Source organism: Equus quagga, chromosome 15, assembly GCF_021613505.1.
Source record: "Equus quagga isolate Etosha38 chromosome 15, UCLA_HA_Equagga_1.0, whole genome shotgun sequence".
NCBI classification, from domain to species: Eukaryota; Metazoa; Chordata; class Mammalia; order Perissodactyla; family Equidae; genus Equus; species Equus quagga.
The window spans coordinates 30182949-30205696 of NC_060281.1; the positions used below are offsets into that span (position 1 = coordinate 30182949).

A 22748-nucleotide genomic window follows, 5' to 3' on the forward strand; every position below is an offset into this window, starting at 1 on the left:
TGTGTCAAATTCCTCCACCTCCTGCGAGCCCAAATCACAAATGGTGCCTCCTCCTGGGAGCCTTCCGGGTCCCTCCCTGCTGGAATCACTTGCTCCCTCCTCTGTGCCTTCCAAACCCGTAGCGACGTCATCACCTGATCTTTATTGCGGGGGTCTGTGGTTACCCCACAGCCCCGACTGTGAGTCTCATGAGGGCATGGAGGGGTCTTCTGTCCTTGGGCCACTGACATTAAGCCAAGCTGCCTTCACAGAGGAAGCCCCGGGCCCTCCGAGGGCCGCGGAGAGCGGTAGCACCCTACGGCTCCGCGGGCCCCGCCGCGCGCCAGGGTGCGCACGGATGCCTGGCTGGCCGAGCCTCGGGTGGCGCCGCCGTCGCGGTCGGGACGCACTTGCTGCGCCTCGGTGCGCACACGCCCAGCCGGCGCCAACCGCCTCCTCCCGCCGCCCCGCCGCGGGGGCCCACGCGTGAGCCGGCGCCCGCTCGCCGTCGGCACGCCCGGCCCGGACTCCACGCCCCGAGGCCGCCCCTCTCCGCGCTCTGGTGGGGGAGGGCCTGGTTGCCGACTGCACGGAGGTGCGGCCTAAGGGGCGCCCCCTAGTGGTAAAGACCGCCCCCCCAGCACCCTTTTCATCATAAGAACAGGGCCAGTGAGGCCACCTCGCCCCAGGACCCCAGCAGCCTCCTGCGTGGCCTCCCTGTTTCAGCCCCCGCCCCCTACAGTCTCTTCCCGACTGAGCAGCCAAGAAAGACTTTTAAATGTAAATCACGTCACTCTTCACTCTGATAAAATAACCCCCCAAAACCCCAGATCAGCAAAGTGCCTGATCTTCCTTCCTGACCTCACCTCCTATTACCCCAGCTGCCACTCACTCCCCTCCAGCCACACAGGTCTTCCTCCTGTTCCTCAAACACCCCAGGCCTGCTCTGGCATCAGGACATTTGCACTGCTGTTCCCTCTGCTGGAATGCCCTTTCCCCAGCACCTCCCTGGCTCCCTCTCTTACTTCCTGGGGGTCCCTGCTTACCTTTGACCTCCTCAGAGAGGCCTTTCCCATCCCAGCAGTGTCTAAAACGGCATCCCATTACCCAGCTTCATCTTTCTTCAAAGTACTCATCACTCCCTATGTTATCAGTTGTCTATCCTACTAGCAATAATAAATGCTCAAAAAAGTGAAGGTTTTGTATGTCTTGTTCACTGCTCTGTTCCCCAGTGCCTAGAACAGGAACAAGATGTAGTAGGTGCTTAATAAATATTTGTTCCATGCCAAACAGCACTTCATTCAGCCCACACGAGAAGACCATCATTCGCCCATTTCATGGATGTGGAAACTGAGACTCAGAGCGGTGTGGGACCTGTCTGCAGACACATGAGCTTGTCAGAGTTGGAGCTGGGGCTCCAACCAAGCCGGGTCCCTCCCTCTGCCTCTCTGCTCTCCATCTCATGTCCCGCCTGGAAGAGAATACAGGTGGTTTTTCCCTTCCCTCACCCGGGATGGGCAAGACTGACAACCAGTGACTCTAGACAGGGTGCGAGCTGGTATCTTCCTCGAAGGTCCTGCCCAGGAGCCCACGGGGAGGGAGATACCACTGTCTCCCCAGCAGGCAGGCCCAGCTTTGACCCTGCCCACCTTTCCCCAGAGCCACCCAGCCTGCTCCCCACCCCCTACCCCCAGCCCCACCCCCACCACCTGCCTCCTTCCTTTCAGCCATCACTGGCCCCGAAATACCCTCAGCCAGATCTAGAGGCTGCTTTTCTCATCTCTGTCCCACCAGAGATACAGTGAGAAAGAGAGAGACATAGAGACAGAGAGAGAGAGAAGCACAGGGGGAAAGAGAGAGAGAGAGAGCAGCAGAAACAGAGACATTCAGCAGACACCAACAGAGAGAGACGGAGGAAGACGCGAGAGAAGAGAGAAACCTGGAGAGCAGCAGAGACTTGCCAAGTTCTGGCCTAATGGCTCAACTCAAACCCGCAGGCCTGACCAGGGCCACTGCCAGCCCAGTTGGCCCTTTTGAGCAAATTAGAGAGAGGCACGCTGGCTGGGTTTCAGAGCCCTCTCACCCTTGAGCCAAGCACCCTGGTGCAGGACCCGACCTGCACAGCAGTGCACGCAGCCCTCCCCCGTGCATCCTGCATACCCAGGATGGGAGGGCAACTTTAAATGCCACCCAGTCCTCAGGTCTGCCCCACAGATGAGTGTGGGTTGTTCCCTTGAAGGCTTCCAGAAATGCCTGGGCTCGCTCGGTGTGGGCCATGAGCCTGAGCCCAGCCCTCTGGACTTGCCCGTTGGGCCTTCCTCCACAGCAGGTCCTTGGGCCATGTCACCCCCGCCTTCGCCCCTCAGCAGTGTCGAGCCAGGCCCATCCACAGAAACCAACCCAGGGCCCTGCGGGGCTGGGAAGGGGTCCTCACGCATGTGTCAGCCCACAGCCCCCCTTCCTGCTCCAGCGCAGCACCAGCAGCCACATGTCCCAGCCTCCAGCCCTTCCTCTCTGTGGCTCATAGGAACCCTGGGAGTGGACGAGGAGGTGCCATGGTGCTCACGTGCCAGAAAGGGAAAGCGAGGAGCAGAGACGGAAGTGGTCAGCACAGAGTCCTACAGACTGAACCAAGGTTTCTGCCCCCCTCACGCCCCAGCAGCCCCACTCTTTTGGGGTCCAAGGATGAGACGCTCCTGTCCCCAGGAGCTAAGGTGGCCTATGAGGGGCCCTATGAGCCTGAGCTGGCAGCGGGGGCCTGGGCTGGCCCGACCCACTGTGGTGCCTGCCTGTGCCCAGCAGCCACTGGTTGGCCCCACCCAGAGGGCAACGGGGCGGGGCAGAAGCTCTGTCCTCGAGCGCTCTGGGCCCAGCGAGTCCCCGCTCCAGCCTGCGCCTGGCCAGCATGAGGTTTCGGGGCCTATCAGGAAGGGGGAAGGAGGCCAGGTGTCCGGTCCATGAGGAGTGCTATGTCCATGTAGGGGTGTCAGGGGGTTCTAGGTGCAACCCCCGAACCCATAGTCCGCCCTCCAAGGCCCCACCCTTCCCAACGGCCAGCACTCTGGGAGGACATAATTAAGGCACAGGTGAGTCATACGGTCACAGGCTGCTTCCCCGCTGACTCAGGGGTCAGTCCAGATGGGCCCTTCCACCAGCCCCCAGCTCAGAGCCTGAGTCAAGGATTCCAGGGGCATAGCTGGGAAGCCCAGGAGAAGGCCCCGGCCTGCTGTGAACCACCCACCCTCTCCAAACTCGCCCCCTCACCACACCCCCCCCCAACCCGGGCAGACTCCCACCTCCACTGGACCTGCTGGGCTGGGGCGGGGGACCAGACTGCTGCCATTTCCCCACCCCCACCCCAAGCACGAGCCACGGGTCCAAACAGACAGCTGTTATCAATCATAATGATCATTAAGAGTGGATGCCTCTGTTCCGACAGTGAACTTCAGCTCGGCAACCGGCCTCAGGCTAGACACAGTGGGGGCTCGTGGAGAACAGCAGACAAGCTTCTGCAAATAGCAGCTGTGTAGAGAGGACTTGGGCGCCATGTGAGCTCTCTTTCTCATTTGCATGCTGGATGCTCAGAGCCTGGACCCACCCAGAAGGGAAGGAACCAGGGGTGCCACCACCAGAGCCAGCAGGACCTCCTGGTGAACAGCACCTCCTGGTGTCCACATCAGACCTGGCCCTCCCTCCCATCGCATCCTCACAAAGCCAGGTGTGAGGGTGCCCCGTTCCATGACAGGAAGGGCACAGCACGTGTGCCCCCAACTCAAGCCCATCCTTGCTTCCGGGATTAGGTAGAGTTGGGCATTCTGGGTGTCTGGAACTCCCTCTGCCCGGATCCCAGGGGCACCCGGTGCTGAGCATGGCACCTAGCGGGCCATGACCAGTGGCAGCAGGATGGGGCCCTGGCCCCACCCCTGTAGCACAGGCCCTCGAGCATCACCCTCAGGGACCCCTCACCTTCCCCCAGCCCAGGCACCCAGCACGTCCCCCCATCCCAGGGCTGCTTTCCTGGCTTTGTCCCTGTGCTGGCTGGGCAGGAACTTCCTGCTGGAGAATTCCCGGATCCTCCCCGGGAGGCCGCAGGCCTGGCCTGGGAACTTAGGAGGGAGGGAGGGAAGTCGGGGACACTCCTCCTCACCAGGGCCAGGCCTGTGGCAGCAGGGCCTCCCATAGCGCTCTGGGCCGCGGGGTCCTTCCCCACCCAGGGTCAGGTGCATCAACCCGCCTAGTCCTCGCACTCAGATACCCCGCGGCCCCTCCGCTGGAACCCAGGACTCTGCAGCAGGGGCAGTCCTGGCATCACGTGGGCACAGACTGGGGACTAGACAGATAAAACGACAGACCCAGACACAATGAGCTTGTTCTGGAGTTGAGGATGAGCGGCAGGTCCACACACACACAGCCGAGGAGGTCGGAGTCAAACTGGGTTTTATTAACAACATCGGAGGCCTGAGTCTGATGGGTGGGGACAGTCTGCCGGGCAGGCCCACCCTGCAGACAGGTGGACACTGTTTATCCCAAGACCCCTGGCCCCAGGGGTTCCTTGGCTGTGCCCTAGAAGGGGGGATACATTCCTATGCAAGTTCCAGGGCCCTGGGGTGGGGCAGACTCAGGGCCAGCACCGGGGTCACTCCGGAGGCCAGTTTCCCATCTCGTCCATCTCCTCAAGGAGCAGGTGCTGGGGGCAGGAGTGAGTGAAGGAAGACGCCTCAGCATCTTCGGGCTCTCCCCTCCCTCCTCTGCACCCCCAGAACTTCCCACCTATCCCCCAGAGACAAGCACCCCGAGGCCACCTTTTTCAGACCCTCCCCCACATCCGCACAGCTTGTCCAGGTCCACCAACCCTGAGCCATCTCCCTCCCATAAAATGGAGGGACCCTTCTGTCTCCAGCTTGGGGGGTTCCTTGCAAGCCCCAGGAGTCAGGCACCCTAGCCAACCCCTGCCTTCCCTCACCTCTGTGCTGAACACCACACCAAGGGGCCTCTGTACCCTTCCCTCCAGCCTAGGGTGGTATGGCAGCTGCCTCTGCGCCCCTCCCCCAAGTCCCCAGCATTCCCCAAAGGCTGGGGTGGCGGCTTCCTTCCCCCCAAGCTTGGTGTCCCTGAGGGTAGATAAGGAGAGATGTGGGGTGGTGAGAAGGACAGGATCCTTGAAACACCCAGAGGAGGAAGGCATTCCTGAGGCTGCTGTCCCCCAAGTGAGGACTGAGCTGGGCCCCCACTTGTCACCACCCAGAAACCCCCTGGGGCCCCCCAGTATTGCTCAGGCTACTCCAGGACTGTGACCCCTGGGTCAAGGGCAAGTGCGCTCAGGGAGTCGTTCTGGAGGGAAGGGAGAGGACTGGAGTCCTTGGAACCCTGTGCTCTTCCTTTTGTGAACCGCACGGACGGTCAGGGGCAAATAGCCACTGAAGGAATGAATGAGCTGATGAAGGAATGGAAATGAACTCAAAAAGGACATCGACACGGTTTTCAACAACAGCTCCATCAATGTGCACTCAGAGAAGCTGGGACAGGCCTAACCTTGAAGGCCTGTGTCAAGGGGGGTGGCAGCGGGGTAACTCCCCCATGCCTGTGTGTGCTTGTGGGAGTAGGTGTGGGTGTGAATTGGAGAGAAAAAGAGCAACACTGTGTGAATTACAGATGCCCAGGAAAACCTTACAGCTGCCTAGACAAATCCTCTTGTACAGATGAGAAAACTGAGGTCCAGAGAGGGAAAGGGATTGCCCAAGGCCACACAGCAAGTGAATGGCAAACTTAAGACTTAAAAATGGACATTTGGACTCTGGGTCAAGTAGGAGACAGAGGGACTGATGGAGAAGTGTGTGTGTTCAGGGGCTCAGGGTCCTACTCTCTGAAATACCCCCACCAAGGAGAGATTGTGCCTTCCTGCCCAGACAGTGAGGCCTGTGGAGGTGGAGGCCTCCAGCCCACTCTCTCCAGGGCCCTCAGGCAGTGGGGGATGTGGGGGATGGGCCAGGCATACCTGGCCGTCCACAATGCCCGCCTCCTCCAGGGTGATCTCTGGCTGGGTGAGCAGCTCCCGGCCCTCGTGGCTGCCCATCTTCCAGAGGCGGGACTCCCGCTGTACTACCAGAAGCTTCTTTAACTCCGACTCCACGAAACCTGAGAGCCAGAGAAATGGGCACAGGACATGTGGGAGAAGGGAGCAGCAACCTGCTAGGGACCAAAGGAGAAGGTGGTGCCTCGGGACCTCATGCCAGCCCTGTGCAGTCTCTGGTCACCCCCAGCACAGCCCTTTCTTCTTCCATTACCTGGAGCCAGCCAGACACCACCTGCCCACCACCCTGCCATCCCCAGGAATCTCACTTTCCTTGGGCTCCACAATGAGTATGAGTCTCTACCTCCTGGCGAGAGCATGTGAGGAGCAGACATCTGCCCCCCTGTAGCCACCAACTCAGGAGCAAGGATCTGGAACCACCCAAACTGCTTGAGTCCAAGTCCCAGCTCTGCCCCCTTACTGTGTGGCCTCAGACAGGTTACTTAACCTCTCTGTGCCTCAGTTTCCTCACTGTGAAGTGGAGATGATAAGAGGACCTCCCTCAGAGTTGTGATGCAGTATTTCATGAAAAGTGCTTAGAAGAGAGTCTGGCCCATGGGAATGGTGATGTCAACAATGATTTTACCATATTATGGTATTACCACTGAGCCATCTGCTCACCCTGTCTGGGCAGCACAGGGGCTGTACTGGGAGAGCGGACTCTTGGGGCCCTGTCACAACAGTGTGTGATGGGAAAACCAGGGATGGAGGTGGCCAGCGAAGGAGGTAGAATTCCGGGCTGGGAAAAGGTGGTGCTCAGGAGACCACAGCCCCAGTCACAACCGCCACCTCGCTGCCTCCCAAACTCTGAGGGAGGAGGACCCCTGCGAGACCTCACGTGGTGCCCAGCCCAGCCACACGCTGGTCCCCCATCCCCGGTGGTCATCTTAGGTCCTCTGGCTCCACCTGCTGGTGAGAACTGATATCGCACCCGTGAGCCGCTAGCCACAGTGGGGCTCCCGGGCCTGCAGGAGGCGAGGTGGGGGCGCCGCACTTACCCACGGTGTCTGTCGACCTAAAGGTCTTATGCAGCGGGGACTGGAGGGTGACGGTGCCTGGGACACAGAACTTGAATGAGCTGTCCTCTTCCTCCGTTTCCTCTTCCTCCCCTTTCTCCTCAGGGGTCAAGCCTTCCTTGAGAGGCAACTGAGGGCGTGGGGGGGAGGGGTCACCGGGCAGGTGAAAAGGGCGGGCCCCAAGCCTGCAGCCCCCACCCGCCTGCACCCCCTACAACAGAGCGCAGGAGGGAGCAGCTCCCAAAGGTTAAGAAAGGGGACCGCTCCCCCTAGGCCCGGGCCACACATCCTGAGGCCAGCCGGACGTGGAGAGGGAGCAGGGCCCACCCAGGCTCCCCCCATCCCCCCACAGACCTTGACCACCGCTGACTTCTGAAGCTGCTTGTACAAGGTGAGGAGGCGGTTCCAAGGGGTGGCCCCCTCCTTCGAAGAGGCTAGCCTGAGGTCTCCTGTGAAGGGGCAGTGTCACAGACAGGCTGATAGCAATAGGGGGGCGGCCCAGGCCCAGGTGGGCAGGGACATCGGGAAGGCTGGACTGAGGTGGGGTTTCCTTGTTTTCTTTAGCAAACACCTACTATGTGCCAGGCCCAGGCATAGGCACTTTACAAAGAACAGTTCATTTAATCCTTTCAACTACCCTCTGAGATAGGTACTATTATACTCCCATTTCATGGATGAGCAAATTGAGACACAGAAAGGCTGAGCAACTTGCCACTGTCACACAGCTCGGCACAGTGGAGCTGGGATTCAAACCCAGGCAGTCTGCCTCCAGCATTCCCTCAGACTGTCCTGTGTCCTCCCAGGACCCACACCCTGCCAGACCTAGAGGAAGAGGGTCTGTGTCTGGCGCCTGCCCCAGGCCTGTGGCCACCACACTCACCATCAAGCAGACACTCCTTCTCCTCCCTGGTGAAGGCCTCGGGGCTGACCTCCAGCGGCCCCGTGGCCCTCCGCAGGCATCCTCGCTCCGCCTCCAGGGCTCTGGCAAAGTGGCTTCTGATCCCAAAGCATAGTCACGTGGGGCCCAGAGATGCAACAAAGGCCCCTGAGCCCCCAACCCCTCCCAAGGCTCTCCGCCAGGCCCTGCTCAGCCCCCTCCACCTTCCTGCTCCCAACAGCTCCCTGCTCTGCCCTCTGGGGTCTTCATCATAGATGAGGGCTATCGCTCCCCGAAGGTAGGGTGGGGAGCAGAGGGAGAGGTGGGCCCCCTTCCTCACAGGGAGTGGGCACCAGGTCCAAATGGGAGTGGGAACCAGGAGGGAGAGAGTGGGGAGGGAAGGCAGGGTGGGGCGGGGCCCAGAAAGGAGCTGGAAGCAATGGGAACTCAGCTGGCCCTGGCATGCTCCCTTCCCAGTCCCCAGCCTGTCCCCCTTCCATCTCTGGTGCCTCCATCCACCTGTCTCTGCCTCCTCCCCACCACCCCCATCTCTGGGCTCCTCCCCAGCCAGGTATCCGGTTCCAGTCCTCTGCCCATCCGAGGACTCACATTCCTGGACCCTCTCCAATCTGGGTCCTCGCATCTTAGGCCCATATCTTTCCCCCAGCTTACATCCCGGCCTCACCGGCCCCAGCACCTCCCTCCCAAGCCCCTTCCCACCACAGCCCAGCCCCTCACCTGCTGGAGGTCCCTGGGTCCCCGGAGGCCTCGCCTGCTGCCTCCTCCTCTTCCCTCCCCTCCTTCTCAGACAGGTTGTCCAGCACCTCCTGGCTTCCTCTGGGCAGGACTGACTTCACCTCCACACTCTGGGCCGCGACCCTCAGGACCTCCACGGGGTTGGGGGTCTGGGTCCCCATGTCCCCCAGCCCCGAGGGACTGTGCCGTGGCACGGCCACAGAGAGGACATAGGGCAGTGTGGCGGGTGACCTGGGCTGCTTCCTCCCCACTCCTCCCTTGCGATCTGTCATCAGGGGCATGGCGTCCTGCTCTTGCGAGGGGCATGCCCGACCCCGTGACAGGGCCTTGGCGGAGCTTTTGGGGCTGCTCTTTCTCCCCACCAGCCTACGGAAAAAGCGCAACATGGAGGAGCGGCCCAAAATTCGAGGTCGAGGCGTTGGAGCTGGGGCCTCCATCCTGAGGGGGACCCTGACTCAGAGGGAGGGGCCGTAGCAGCCACCCCCAGGACCAACTGCTTAAGAACAGGAGGAGTTTTCAAATTAAAACCTCCAGTTGGAAACTTCCAGGAGTTCTAGAAGGCAAAGGTCAGGCAGGCGAGGGGAATGTTGGGGGGTGGGGGAGGACCTGGTGGTGGGGCTTAGTTGCGGGCAGAGAGGGCAGGGTTTGATGAGGCAGGGGCAGGAGGTATGGGGAGCCAGACTGAGGGTGGCTTGGGAGGCTCCAGGAGATGTGGGGGTCGGGGGCAGGCAGAGGAGGCTGGGGGGGACCAGGGCCCCGAGAATGGGGCAGGGGCTCTTAAGGATGTGCACACTCCTCTCTCCACCTGGCTTGTCCTCTGGCTGAGGCTGCTGCTGTCCTTGAGAACCTTCCCCACGCCCAGATAGTCTTTGACCTCACTCTTCTCTCCTCTCAGCATCCAGCTTGCCGGCGCCCAGGTGGTAGCACAGACCCCACTGTGTTTTCACCTCTGTTTAGCTGCCTATCACCTTCAGGATCTCGTCTCTCCAGAGACACGAGGTGCCTGGTGCACGCGTCTTAACCGCACGTTGAATCTCAATTTAGCATTATTATTCCCCAGGGCACCTACAGACCTGATTATAAACCCAGCTCAGGGACCCTGGGAGAGTTCCTTAAACCAGCGGAGCCTCAGTTTTGTTCCTCTGTAAAATGGGTGTAGTCCACAGCACCTACTTCCCAGGGTTGTGAGATATAGTGAGACAATGGTTGCTAAAGGGCAGGGCACAGGCAGTGCTTAAAAAGTGTCACCACCCTGATTGTTTTATTGGTATGTATTGATCAAAGGAAGAGAGGGCAAGATCAAGGAGGAGGGCTGGGAATCAGGGGTAGGAAAAGCAGCGGGGGAGAGGGAGCCGCTCCGCCGGCCTGGACCCGTGGGTAGGGGGCGGGAGCGGCTCCCAGGGCCGGGCAGCCCAGACCGCCCCCTAGGCTGCAGGCCGGTGCATCCGTATCCGGCGGCCACAGAGCAACTTCCTCTAGAGGGAGCTGATTGGAGCCGGGAGCAGCCGGCACCTCTATGATCGGCGCAGCCTCGCGGGTCCCTGGGGCCGTGTGCGCCAGGACAAGCAGAGGCTGCATCCAGGCACCAGAAATTCACTGACGCCCGTTTCTGGAAGCCAGCCCTGGGCACCATACCCCAGGGAGCAGCCGCTGGCCACTCGGGACCTCCGGCCTCGGCCCCGCTGAGCCATCCTGGCCTGGGCCAGGGTCCGGGCAGGTAAGCTGGAGGATCTTGCCCATCCACCCCACTCTCGGCAGTCCCAGGCCCAGGGTGGGGCAGGGAGCCCGCAGGCAGTAGGGTGAGGAGGGGGAGGCCTTGCGGCTTGCCTGGGCAGCGCTGCCAACCCCTGCTGGGGGCCTGATCCAGCCAGGGCTCCCTCTGGCTGCCCCTCAGACGGCTTCCCCTCTCGCCCGGGCCCTGGGTGCCAGAGAATGGAGTGCCAAAGAACCGGGTCCCTTAGCAGTCCGGGAGATGGGAGTGGAGGTCAGACCCAAGGTCAAGGGCAGGGGAAGAACTTTGATGGCGCTTCCTGCCGCCCCAGGACCCCTAGCCTGGGTGGGTAGCCCGGGCAGTCACCTACCCCTAAGAACATCCTGGGCCCAGCAAGCGGGGTGCAGTGGACTCCCTTTACCAGGAAGTGAGGCCACTTGGGCTGGGCAGGGGTGAGCCCAGGGCAGCATCAGGCCTCTGGCCCTGGGGGCCGTTCTGAGGTTCCACCTGGTCCCCGGCACTGAGCCCCTGGGGTGCTGGTGGAGGGAGCTGGAGTACAGTCAGCATCCTGGGGCCCTGCTGTCCTGGGGTGCCGGGTTTCAGGGACCAGGGAGAGGGAAGGGCAGCTTGATCGGGAAGGAGCTGCCTGGATGGGGGTGTGCCAGGCAAAGGTCTGTTTTACAGAGGCCGAGCACCCCGGGGCGGAGGGGGATCTGCCCTCTCCCCGTCCTGCCCCAAGAGGGTGGAGGGGTGGAGAGCTGAGTGCACAGGTGGTCCTGCCCACCCCCCCACCGCCTTCTCTGGGGGCACTTTCGAAAATGGCCCCAGGCCTGAGTGGGAGGCAAGTGGGCCAGGGAGGGTACTGTGCCTCCCAGGGAGGAGGGGGCAAGGTGCTGGCCAGGGCGGGGCTGTGCCCTCCCCAGGGATGGGAGGAGGGGCGCTTCTTGCCTGGGTGATGGAGGCAGCTTTGGGGTGGAGGGGAAATGAAGGGGGTGCAAATTGAAAGTGAAACAGCTTATGTCCAGGAAACACTCCTTCTGTCAAGGGTTCACAGGGCAGATCGTGGCTGCGGCCGGGACTGGGCGAAGAGGAAATCTGGGGCTGGGACAGGCGAGCGGGCGGGTGGTGGGGGTACATGGGTGAGGCAGGCTGGGGGGCTGTGAAGAAGGCCCTGGCTCTTGAGGCCTTCCTCAGCTCACTGCCGGGCAGGAACGGGAAGAGCACAGGCCAGGCGTAAACAGGGGAAGTTGCCCTGGATAGGACACCCTCTGAGGTCCACAAACTGGAAAATAAGTCTTAAATGAGTGTTGAGTACATGGACTCATGGAAATTCAGATAGCCATTCTGACTCCCTGACCAGCGAGGTGGCCTCGGGCACTAACCTTTGTGCCTCACTTTTCCCACCTGTAAAGTGGGTCTGGTGATGCTTACCTTCCTGGGTTAATGGGTATTCTCAGTGTCCAGCACCCCCCGGAGAGGGCTCACACACGGCAGAAGTATACCATAGGCGCTCAGGAAATGTTTGCGGCTAAGAGGCCTGAGTTGGAAAACAGGTGTGCTCTGACCAGCCAAGGGGAAGTGGGACCTTCGAGGACGGCCTTCATGGGTCATTGGCTGGAAGGTAGCAAGCCTGCGGTAAGTGTGTGCTGGGTGGGGTGCAGGAGGCCCCAGGAGCAGCTGAAAGAACCCCCAGCCTCTGAAACTCGCCTCCCTCGCCCAGGAGTGAGATGAAATGGGACTTGAGACGCACTAGGCACTCAGTGGCCCCAGAGGCCTGGCTGCTGGCTGCAGATCCCTGGGTGTGTCTCTTGGCTGCCTCGCTCTCTCTTGCCCAGTCTCCTTTGACGGGTTGCCAGTGTGACACTCTCTGAGTTCCGATTTGGTCAGCAGACTGCATGAGGAACCAAGGTGGCGAAATAAGAGTGGTGAAATAAGGCTGGAGCTAGGACTGTGGGGTCTTTTGGGCATGAGGCCCCCCTCCCTCCTGTGTGGCTGTGGGAACCTCTTTTTGGTGACCCCTGCGCGTCCCCATCTCTGCTTTTTCTCACCCATCCCCACAGGCTAACACTGTCCTCCACCGGGACCTGAAAAATGGCGTCCGGGCAAGGCCCAGGTCCTCCGGGGAAGGAGTGCGGAGAGCCTGCCCCGTCCTCCACTTCTGGTAAGGGTCTTCCCGCCCCTCACCCATCCCATAGCCACCAGGGCCCTCTGTGAGGGTGCAGAGAGCAGACGTGGACAGGGTCAGGCAGGACCTATGGGCAGACTCTCCTGCCTCAGTTTACTCACCTTGGATAAAGGAGAAAAGTATCTCCCCACCCAACGCAGGTGGCCCGGTGGCCTCAGAAGCTGGAGTTCGGTCAAGGTTATGCCCTGGGAGTGGGGAGGAGTCTGGTCCCTGGAGGGTACTGAGGCTGGGAGAGGCTGGGGAGTGAACATGAGGCAGGCACAGCGCCATCCCAGGGCAACAGGGCAGGATGGGGGAGGGGGCAGAAGCGCTGGGCTGGGTGGCCTATCCCTGCCGGAGGAGAATAAGGAAGTAAGGTGGCTTATCACCAATCAGGTCTGCTAAACAGGGAGTGGGATTGTTTTACGGCTTTGGGGAGGAAGTAAGATGGCTGCCCTTCTTCCCTCTTCCAAGGGGACCATCGGGGAGGCCTGCAGCCCACAGCCCACCTTGTATTGTTCCCTGGACTTTGGGGTCGGGTCCCAGGTCTGTCCCTATTTCCCTATGTGACTTTTATGACTTTTATGGCTTCACATTCCCTAAGCCGTCAGAGCCGGGTCCGTTGTACGCACTAAAACAAACTCGGGGGCCCAGGTGCCTGGGGTTATATCCTGGCTCCACTGCTCGTTCTAGCTGTATGATCTTGTGCAAGTTCCATAAACACCCCGTGCCTCGGTTTCCCCAGCTGTAAACTGGGGATCACCTACTTCACAAGGCCGTGTGAGGATTAAATGAAAAGTGCCAGAAGAGTGCCCTGCACAGAGGAAGCACCAGGTGTTAACCGAGGGTTAGAGAGGGACGCTTCTGTCCCCGGGCAAGGACAGCTGTGACCTTGAGCTGTCCTTCCTCCCTGACCCCCGGCTTTGATCCTCAGAGGAGCAGGTAGCCCGGGACACGGAGGAGGTTTTCCGCAGCTACGTTTATTACCGCCACCAGCAGGAGCAGGAGGCCGAGGGGGCGGCTGCGCCTGCCGACCCAGAGATGGACACCCTGCCCCTGGAACCTAACAGGTGACAGCAGCCCCCGAGCCCCGCTCCGGGGAGGCAGAGGCTGACACAGGGTTGCTGGGCAGGTCTGGGAGCTGGGGAAGCCTGGGGGGTCTTGTCCTTCTCCCACTGTTGCTCCCTTTTCACTGTGGGCTCCCACCCCCATGTGGGACCTTGATCCTTTTTAGCACATGCCTGCCCCTTGACCCTGGGCCCAGCCCTCACGTCTGAGAACACTGTCAGGGCCTCCAAGGAGGAGTGCCCAAGGCCAGGGGCATCTCAGGCAGAACCCCTTCGCTGTGGTCTCTGGCCCAGCCCTGACCGCCCGCCTGTCTGCTTCCCCACCTGCCTCCCGTTCCTCCAGCACCATGGGGCAGGTGGGGCGGCAGCTCGCCGTCATCGGGGACGACATCAATCGGCGCTACGACTCGGAGTTCCAGACCATGCTGAAGCACCTGCAGCCGACAGCAGAGAACGCCTATGAGCTGTTCACCAAGATCGCCTCAAGGTACCCCTGGCCACGGCCTCTCTGCTGTGCAGTCACCACGCCGCGCCCTGCCCGTGGGATGGAAGACACGCGCTTCTCTCTGTCAGTGTCAGGAGACATGTTTGCTGTCCCTGTGTCTGGTTAACTCACACGCGGTCTTGGCCCCCATCTTTCTCTCTCTGGGTCCAAGACTCCTCATTGTTTGTGCATAGGCTCCCAGCTCTTGTGAGCTCTGGCAGTGAGGACCCGACTCGGGTTAGATCAGGACGGTAGCGGGGTCTGTGTGGGGATGTCCCCAGAGCTGCCCAGCCCAGTTAGGACTCAGCTGTCCTTCCAATTTGGGACTACATTTCATACCAAAGATGATAAGGTTGCTACCCTCTACCAGGGCCTGGAAATGGCTTCCAGATGCTATTATCTGGCATCCGAAAGGCGATCTGGGATGGTGTTTAAAGAGACCAAATGCCTGGGCCCAGTCTCAGCTTTACCACTTACTGTTTTTGTGAAACTTTCTAGCCTTCAATCTCCTCCATCCATAAAAGAGGGGAAACATGCCGAGGACGGTGTCCTTGCTTCAAGGTGTTAGCTGTTGTTACCATCTGGGCGAGGGAGATTTGAAGCTGGGCATGAAGGAAGGAGCAGGCACCAGATGCAGAATTAGTGCTCACAGCTGCAACCTCCTGCCCCCTGTCCGTAGAGGCCACCCCCACCCCGCTGTGATTCCAGGACCTGTCCTAATCTCCTCTTCTGTCCTTTTCTCTCTGCTGTCCCTCGGGCTGCCAGGCCAGCAGCAACACCCACAGGTAATCTCCTGCTGCCTCTGCCTGCTCGCTCTGCCCTCTGCCCTCTCTGTGCCCCTTTGCGCCCACAGCACTGGGGCCACCCCCAGCGGCAACATCCCGCTTATGTGCCCCTTGAGCTTTCTCCTTTCACAGAGACCCAGGCTCTTCCCGAATCGAGGCCAGGCTGGGGCAGCCTCTGCCGCCTCGATTCACAGCTAAGCCATTTTGCTTTCGAGCTGTGAGAGAGGTGGGAGTAGAAGGGGGTGGGAGAGGGAGAGCAGGCTGAAGGGCCTCCCGGGGGTCTCTACTGATGGCATCTGATGCTCTGCCCACAGCCTGTTTGAGAGCGGCATCAACTGGGGCCGAGTGGTGGCTCTCCTGGGGTTCGGCTACCGCCTGGCCCTGCATGTCTACCAGCGCGGCCTGACCGGCTTCCTGAGCCAGTTGACCCGCTTCGTGGCTGAATTCATGCTGCATCACTGCATTGCCCGGTGGATCGCACAGAGGGGCGGCTGGGTGAGTGCCCAAGCATCGGCAGCCCCCTTCCTGTGCTGAGGCTGCCCCTCTCTCGGCCCCATCTGGGTCCTGGGAGCCTGCAGATGCTGTCAGCCCCTCGATGACCACTCTGTCTCTCCTGGCAGGTGGCGGCTCTGGACTTGGGAAATGGCCCCATCCGGAATGTGCTGATAGTTCTGGCTGTGGTTCTGTTGGGCCAGTATGTGGTACGAAGATTCTTCAAGTCATGACTCCTGGAGGGGCCCTTTGGGGTCCCAACTGAGACCCCTGCCTGGACTTCAGCCAATCCTTCTCCCTTCACCCCCTCCCCTGCAGGGGTCCCCCCCTCAAGTGTACAGAAGCTTTAGCAAGTGGCACTCCCGCCTTGGAGGGTCCCTGCCCAGGGGTCAGTCAGGCTATAGGGGTGCCCCAACATTGCATGGTGCTATTGGGCCCCATCCTGTCAGACAGGGGCTGTAGCCTCCTCCCTCAGCTCTCTGGGAGCCCCTCAGCCCTGGCTGCTGGGTGTTGGGGAGACTGATAACTTGGGGAAGCAAGAGGCTGGGAGCCACTTCTCCCAAAGAAATTGTTAATGGTTTTAGCTTTTTATAATACCCTTGGGAGGACCCTCCCCCAGCCCCACCACTCTGCCCAAGCCAGGATGTCTGGGCTGTGGGGATTAGCAGGCGTACCTTGTGTTCCCTGGGACTCAGCTGCTCTGGAAGGTCAGAGATGAGACCTGAGCCCAGAGCCCAGTCCTGACCCTTCCTAAGCCCATGTCCCCCAGGAAGAGGACTGCCCGGGGCTGGGGCTCAAGGTTCTGCTCAGCTGCCCCTGCTCCCACTCCCCCCACCCCATGTTGCCTTTGCAGTTGGACTCTCAGGGATTCTGGGCCTGGGGGCTGGGGTGGGGATGGAGACCGGAGCTGTGTGAACTTATCCAGCACCCTCCAGCCTGCCTCCTGAGGGCCGCCGTTCTCTGCCTTCCCCTCACCTATTACCCCTTGCTTCCAGCCCATTCACTACAAGTGAAGCCTGCCCCACCCCTCCCCCTCCAGATGAGGAAGCAGGGGCCTTGGATGAGTGGAGGGCTCAGGCCCCCTCCTTGCCCAGACTACAGGGTTTAGGACTGTGGTGTGTGATTGTCAGGGAACGAGGGTAGGGAGCCCATCTTGAGGTTTCTGAGTGAGAGAAGGGCTAGTAACACCACTAGGAACCCCAGGGTTGGGATCCTCCCTCATCGCCCGGGCACAGTGTAATCAGGGGGAATGGATGGGGAACTGTGAATACTTGAACTCTACCCCCAATCCCCCCACCCTCTACACCCCCACCTGCCCTAAGCCCCTCCTGTGGGCCAGGGTGGGGGTGCCTTGTCTATCTTGCACAGCCTAGGGGAAGGGGAGAGAGAGTACTGATTAAGCCAAATGCATGGAGGGGCTGCAGATGGAGCCTACTGCCACCCCTCAACCCTCTATGCCTGAAAATAAACTGCAGTCCCCCCACAACCGCTTGCTAATTTTTCTGTCTTCTGCCCGCCCCCCCACCCCCGCCTCTCCATCAGGCTGGATGGGGGAACCTGGGCATGCCTGACATTCACCTGGTTTATTACTGAATAATGTCTCATCTTGGGCCTGCAGAGTCCTGTGGAGAGCTGGGTGTGGTCTCCAGACCCCTAGAAGGTCTTGGCTCCTCCCCAATCTCTAGCCCCTTCTCCAGGCACTTCCCTCATCTCTTAGGGTTCCAGGCAAGTTTTCCACTCCCTTAGGAAGTCGGGGGACCCCAAACTGTTGGCTGCAGAGTGGTAGAGCAGCTGCACATGCCTGGGGACCCCCACAGGCCACCTTAGGCCTGGCCTGATTTCCTCTCCCTTCCTTGGGCCATCACCCACGCTAGCCCAAAAAGCTCTTCTCCCCCACACTTGGCTCTGCCTGGGACACACTGTCCCAGCTCCCTCTTCTGGATGTCCCCCACAGCTAGCACACACACAGGGCTTTTCATTCTAGTTTTGTGCTGCTTGGGAGTCCCTATGGGGACGCAGCCAGGGGTGATAAAAATAACAAGTGTGGGGGCGTTGAAATGTTCCAAAATTTACAAAGTCTTTCCAGGCCCGGGCATCCTGGTCTCTGTTCTGACACCCTTCCTAAACGGTCACATGGAAGTCCTAAAGGACTCGGCTTCACTTTCACTCCTCTGAGGGCGTCTTGCCAATCCCCTCGCCCCTCCGACTTGGTCTTCAAAGAGTCAGCGCACAAATGTAGTCATGGAGAGTGGTCCTCGCAGCAGTGGTGGCCGGAACGGTGGTGCCTACGAGGCACCTCGCAATCTCCTGCAGGAAAAGTTCATAGACATTTGTGGAACTCGCACTACGCACCGGCTTCATGCTGAGAACATACATCCAAGCCCCATCAGTAGGTAATACAGCTGGTGACCCGGGGTGGGGAACAAACTCCTACTTTACAGATAGGGAAACTGAGGTACCTGCCCAGAGTCACAGGTAGGAAAGGGCGGGGAGCTGGCACTCGCCATCAGGATGCTGGTTCCACGTTTTACGTGGAGGCTGGAAGGATGGGAGCTGGCGCCACTGGTCTCAAGCACAAGCCTGCCGAGGGGTTAGCTGAGTAGGAGGTGTAAGGTCGCCTCTGCGGCCCCGGGTGCAGCCGCAGCTCGAAGACGCAACCCTCCCCAAGACGGCAGGAAGTGAGCGGGCTGCCCGAGTCCAAGATGGCGGCCGTCGCGTCGCGCACGCAAGCGTGCCCTCTTGTGGGCGGGGCCTCCGGGCGCACCTCCCTCTCCCTCCCACAGGGTTTGGAGGAGGAGGCCCACGCACAAGAGCAGATACCTCCAAGGCTGGAGGAAAGGAGCGGGAGTGGTGGCGGGAGGTGTGGTCTTCTCGGCCCCTGAAAGAAAGGAGTTGGAACGCTATGCTGGAAGGCCTGGGGAGCCCCAAAAGGTTTTGGCCTGTGCCTAGCCCAGCCCCCTCCTTTCCACCCTCTATTCTGCCAAGATGAAGTTTCTAAAACCGAAATCTGGGCCAACCCGGTGGTGCAGCAGTTAAGTTCGTAGGTTCCGCTTAGGTGGCGCGGGGTTCGCTAGTTCGGATCCCAGGTGCGGACATGGCGCCGCTTGGCAAGCCATGTTGTGGTAGGCGTCCCAAATGTAAAATAGAGGATGATGGGCAAGGATGTTAGCTCAGGGCCCCTCTTCCTCAGCAAAAAGAGGAGGATTGGCAGCAGATGTTAGCTCAGGGCTAATCTTCCTCAAAAAAGTAAAAAAAAAATAAAAAAATAAAACTGAACTCTAAGCGCATTCTGGAGTTGCCTAAACCAGGGCTCAACCAGGGCGTGAGAACTTAGGAGGGACAGAATAAGGCTGGGGCTGTGGGTGTACAGGGAGCACATGGGTTCTGCAGGTATTAAGGAAGTTAAATCAAATTCTCAAAATTTGTGGTTCTGAAATTGAAGCTTCGTTTCCACCGAAGAGGTCTAGATTCCTCAGTCTATGGAGCCACTGAGTTCAGGAGACCAGCCCAGGGAAAGGAGCGCGTTCAGGTGGCATCTGCTCAGTTTTGTGCCGTGTCAGTATAAACACCTGCCCTGCCTTGTACCCAGCGCGTCCTCGCCCCCACCCTGCAGCTCACCTTCATGTGTTTGCTGTTTTACCCCTTCTAAGAGAGCTTATTTTAGGTCACTGGGTGTCCATCCAAATGAGAAAATCCTTCCTTCGCCCGAACCCTCAGTAAGTTGTTTGAACAAGTTTTTAATGACTTAACTATCTGAATGCCATTAAAATAAATTAAAATTAATTTGTTAATTAAAATAAATGAAACCACCATACCCTGCCCCACTTGTACACACCTCAGATGTAAAGACCCTGACGAAGACGCTTGCAAAATATGGATTTAGGAATTTAGTTCAATCTAAGCAGAACAGATGTTTATAATCCTCTGTGTGAGAGAGAGAGAGAGAGAGAGAGAGAAATGGAGCTACCAAAGATTGCTGGAGGTGTCCAAAGGTCAGGGAGCAGAAAATCAACTAATTGGGGCATGTTCACCAATTGCCGGACATGTTAAAAAGGTGAACACCAGACGACTCGGATATGAAAGATGGGAAGGAGGGACTCAGCCCGCCAGATAAGAGGATGAAAAGCAGTGATGTGGCCTGTTGAGCACATGACCGGAAGCAGATCTCTGGCAAATTGTCTGAATGATCCGGTAGAGGGGCAGCCTCACAAGCCCAAGATCAGGTAATGGACTAATGTGGGCAGAAACTGGACTTTTCTGAGAAAAGTCCCTTAATACCTGAAGGGACTAAAGCCACAGAATCTCCTTCCACATGGCATGTGGGATTTGGCAGTGGATGCCGGCGGGCACCACGTGGCTGCCTGTGAGGATGTGCGTGTGCGTGGCATCGGGAGAGGTGCATCTGAGTGGGCATCGCCTGTTGAAATCAACATGGAAATCAGTGTTCCTCTCCCCTTATCTCAACTCTCCCTTTGCAATTTTGGAATCATTCCTGGTGCCCAGTGCCTCAGCTTTTTCCAGATTTGGCTAAGAACACAGCGTGAAAACGGTTCGTCAAAGTTGTCTGCTCCATCACATCACGCGGTGAACCTACTTTACAGACTTCACGGCACAGGCTTTTGTGAGGATTAGCTGCTGGGCTAATTAGGGAGCTGGGCTCACCAACCTCCTCATGTTTTCACCTGACCCCTCTCTGACCTGACCTCTGACCCTACTGAGAGCAGCTTCTCCAATTCACTTCCCGCAGATGGTTAGGCTTCCTCAAGAGTGAGAACATTTTCTTGCTAAATTCTCAGGAGGACCACGCCAGGGAAAGGCAGGGGGAATTTGGCACGTCCAGAGCCTCTGAATTGTGTTTGTTGTGAATCAGAGTGCAAGGGAGGGGCTGGGCTAGACGTAGGGCCGCGGGTTCCCATGTCTGCTGAGAAAGAATGAGGTTTCCAGGAACGTGAGTAACATTTAGTACCAGGCTGTGAGAGAAGGGCTGTGTGCAGCATGAAAGCCAAGTGCTACCTGGTAAGGAGGTCGGGGAATGTCCCTAGTTGTGATGGACAAGATTGTCTTCACATGACAGTGGACTTTCATTCTGGGTGGCCTGAACAATGGGCTTGCCAGGAGTGGCCCCCCTTCCTTCTCCCAGTGAGAGGGCCCACACCCAAGCTCAGCTTATCTTGGGACTGGGGGCTATTCCCGTATTCTGAGTATTCTGTGCCCCCCGCTCCCTGGCCAGCTGGGGACACGGTACTATCCACAGGCCCGAGGTATCCAGTTACTGGCATCCTCAACTCAACAACTCCTGTAATGGGCTGGCACCCCAAATCCAGACTGCACGGTGCCAAGCAGCCTCTGTTGACAAGGCTGCTCTCTCATGCCAGTTGCATACAAAGGCGGGGTGATGGCAGGAAGACCCTTCTTCGGGGACGCACACTGGAAAGCAGGCCCAGTTACTGCTGCCCTGGCTCCCCTCCCCAGGGATGAAAGGTGAGTCAGGGGACCCACGGCTGCCTCTCTTCTTATTGACCTCCTTGTTTTCTCTTTCCTCAGTAAAGCTGTAAAGGAAAAACACACTCCTGTTTTCTATCTACTCACAGCACTACTGTCACTTCTGGCCACCAATGTATGGGGTTTTTCCCACACCAAGCAATTCTGTGACAGCAGCTGGGTGTCCTACAATTTAACTCAATTCCAACACTATCTTCCTGGACATACCGTCAGATCCCACGGGTTAAGGACCCAGTCCCTCAAGACTGCTCCCCACCCACCCTCCTCGGACACCAATCTCAAGTCCAGGTTGTCACCTGTGCTTCTGACCCACTGGCTTGGAGGTGCCAACGGCTCCCTCTTCGGGTTCGATTAGTTTGCTAGAGCCACTCACAGCACTCGGGAAAACAGTTTACTCACTAGATCACCAGTTTACTACAAAGGATATTAAAGGATACAAATGAACAACCAGACTTAGAGATACTTAGGGCGAGGTCTGGAAGGGTCCAGCGCACAGGAGCTCCTGTCCCCATGGACTTTGGGGTGTGTCACCCCCCTGGCAAGTGGATGCATTCTTGTTCACCAACCCAGAAGCTCCCCCGAACCCTCTAGTTCAGAGATTCTTGGGGAGGTTCCATTACATAGACAGGGTTGATTAAATCATTGGCCACTGGTGGCTGATTTCACCTCCAGCGTCTCCTTCCCAGAGGTGGGGGGCGGGACACTGGAATACCCAATCCTCTAATCAAGGTAGGTTCCCCTGGCAACCAGCCCCCATCCTTAGGGGCTTTCCAAATGTCACATCATTAACATAAACTCAGGTATGGTTGCAAGGGGCTTGTTGGGATGAACTAAAGACACCTTTAAATACCTTTTTTTTTTCCTTCTTTTCCCCAAAAGCCCCCCAGTACATAGTTGTATATTTTAGTTGTGGGTCCTTCCAGTTGTGGCACGTGGGACGGCACCTCAGCATGGCTTGATGAACGGTGCTAGGTCTGTGCCCAGCAGCCGAAGCAGAGCACGCGAACTTAACCATTCGGCCACAGGACCGGCCCCTAAATACCACTTTTATCACTTAGGAAATTCCAAGGGTTTTAGGAAGTCTGTGCCAGGAACAGGGATGAAGACCAAATATATATTTCTTCTATAAATCACAATATCAGGAGAGCCTATTCCCGTGCTACATGATGCTGTGGAATTGGTCTCGAACCCAAGTGCCTGAATGGTTTTGTCCAATGGGAGAGGCAATTTGGAGAGGGTGGAGGAGGGAAAGCAGGAGGCAGAGGGGTTTGGGAAGGAGAACCCCAGTCTGTGTCTCAATGAACGTCTCTTCCTTGCTGCTCAGGGCCCACCATGGCTTCACACCACCGTGCCTCCCTCTGTCACGGCTGCCCTGAGTCAGACTCTTCTCTGTACACTGTTCACTCCTCCTCTCCCCATCTCTGATTTCCCATTCCCACTACCAAGGCCCTTGGGTGGGTTCTCAATGTTCTAGGTTTTGCTAACAGTCCTTCCTCGGGTCCTGCCCTGCTCAGATCATTCCCACCACCCCACCACTGCCAAACTGGCTTCACAAAACATTGTCTTCATCATGTCGCATTTCCACTTAAAATCTAGGGGATTCCTTCTACTCATTACACTCACCTCCTCTTCGCTGGTCCCCAGTGGAGGCGCTGGAGAGTCAAAGGCTCTATCCTGGGGCTGGCCCGGTGGCACAGCAGTTAAGTTCGCACGTTCTGCTGCTTGGTGGCCTGGGGTCTGCCCGTTCGGATCCCAGGTGCGGACATGGCAGCGCTTGGCAAAAGCCATGCTGTGGCAGGCGTCCCACGTATAAAGTAGAGGAAGATGGGCATGGATGTTAGCTCA

General features: G+C 58.7%; 2 protein-coding genes across 2 annotated transcripts; one reads left to right on the forward strand and one right to left on the reverse strand.

Annotated features, from left to right (window-relative positions):
- Positions 1 to 4434: 4434 nt before the first annotated feature.
- Positions 4435 to 9135, reverse strand: LOC124226527 (gametogenetin-binding protein 1-like). The gene is made up of 6 exons (XM_046639886.1): positions 8681 to 9135; positions 7946 to 8061; positions 7420 to 7514; positions 7048 to 7195; positions 5975 to 6114; positions 4435 to 4666 (listed from the first exon to the last, which is right to left on the reverse strand). Exons 1-6 carry the CDS (start codon positions 9133 to 9135, stop codon positions 4616 to 4618), a joined length of 1005 nt encoding a protein of 334 aa, XP_046495842.1. The 3' UTR covers positions 4435 to 4615.
- A 909-nt stretch (positions 9136 to 10044) lies between these two features.
- On the forward strand, positions 10045 to 16877 carry BAK1 (BCL2 antagonist/killer 1). Its single transcript, XM_046641344.1, has 6 exons — positions 10045 to 10415; positions 12470 to 12570; positions 13508 to 13643; positions 13984 to 14127; positions 15224 to 15404; positions 15530 to 16877. The coding sequence occupies exons 2-6, from the start codon at positions 12501 to 12503 to the stop codon at positions 15632 to 15634; spliced, it is 636 nt and encodes a 211-aa protein (XP_046497300.1). The 5' UTR covers positions 10045 to 10415; positions 12470 to 12500; the 3' UTR covers positions 15635 to 16877.
- Positions 16878 to 22748: the final 5871 nt, after the last annotated feature.

Bases quoted from the DNA above. Each gene is read 5' to 3' on its own strand.
- LOC124226527 (XM_046639886.1), bottom strand. From the start codon at position 9,135: ATGGAGGCCCCAGCTCCAACGCCTCGACCTCGAATTTTGGGCCGCTCC. The intron at 7,515-7,945 runs GTGAGTGTGGTG...GCCCCTTCACAG, and splicing joins GAAGGAGTGTCTGCTTGATG to GAGACCTCAGGCTAGCCTCT. The intron at 4,667-5,974 runs GTATGCCTGGCC...TCCTGCCCCCAG, and splicing joins CGGGCATTGTGGACGGCCAG to CACCTGCTCCTTGAGGAGAT.
- BAK1 (XM_046641344.1), top strand. From the start codon at position 12,501: ATGGCGTCCGGGCAAGGCCCAGGTCCTCCGGGGAAGGAGTGCGGAGAG. The intron at 12,571-13,507 runs GTAAGGGTCTTC...TTTGATCCTCAG, and splicing joins TGCCCCGTCCTCCACTTCTG to AGGAGCAGGTAGCCCGGGAC. The intron at 13,644-13,983 runs GTGACAGCAGCC...CCGTTCCTCCAG, and splicing joins CTGCCCCTGGAACCTAACAG to CACCATGGGGCAGGTGGGGC.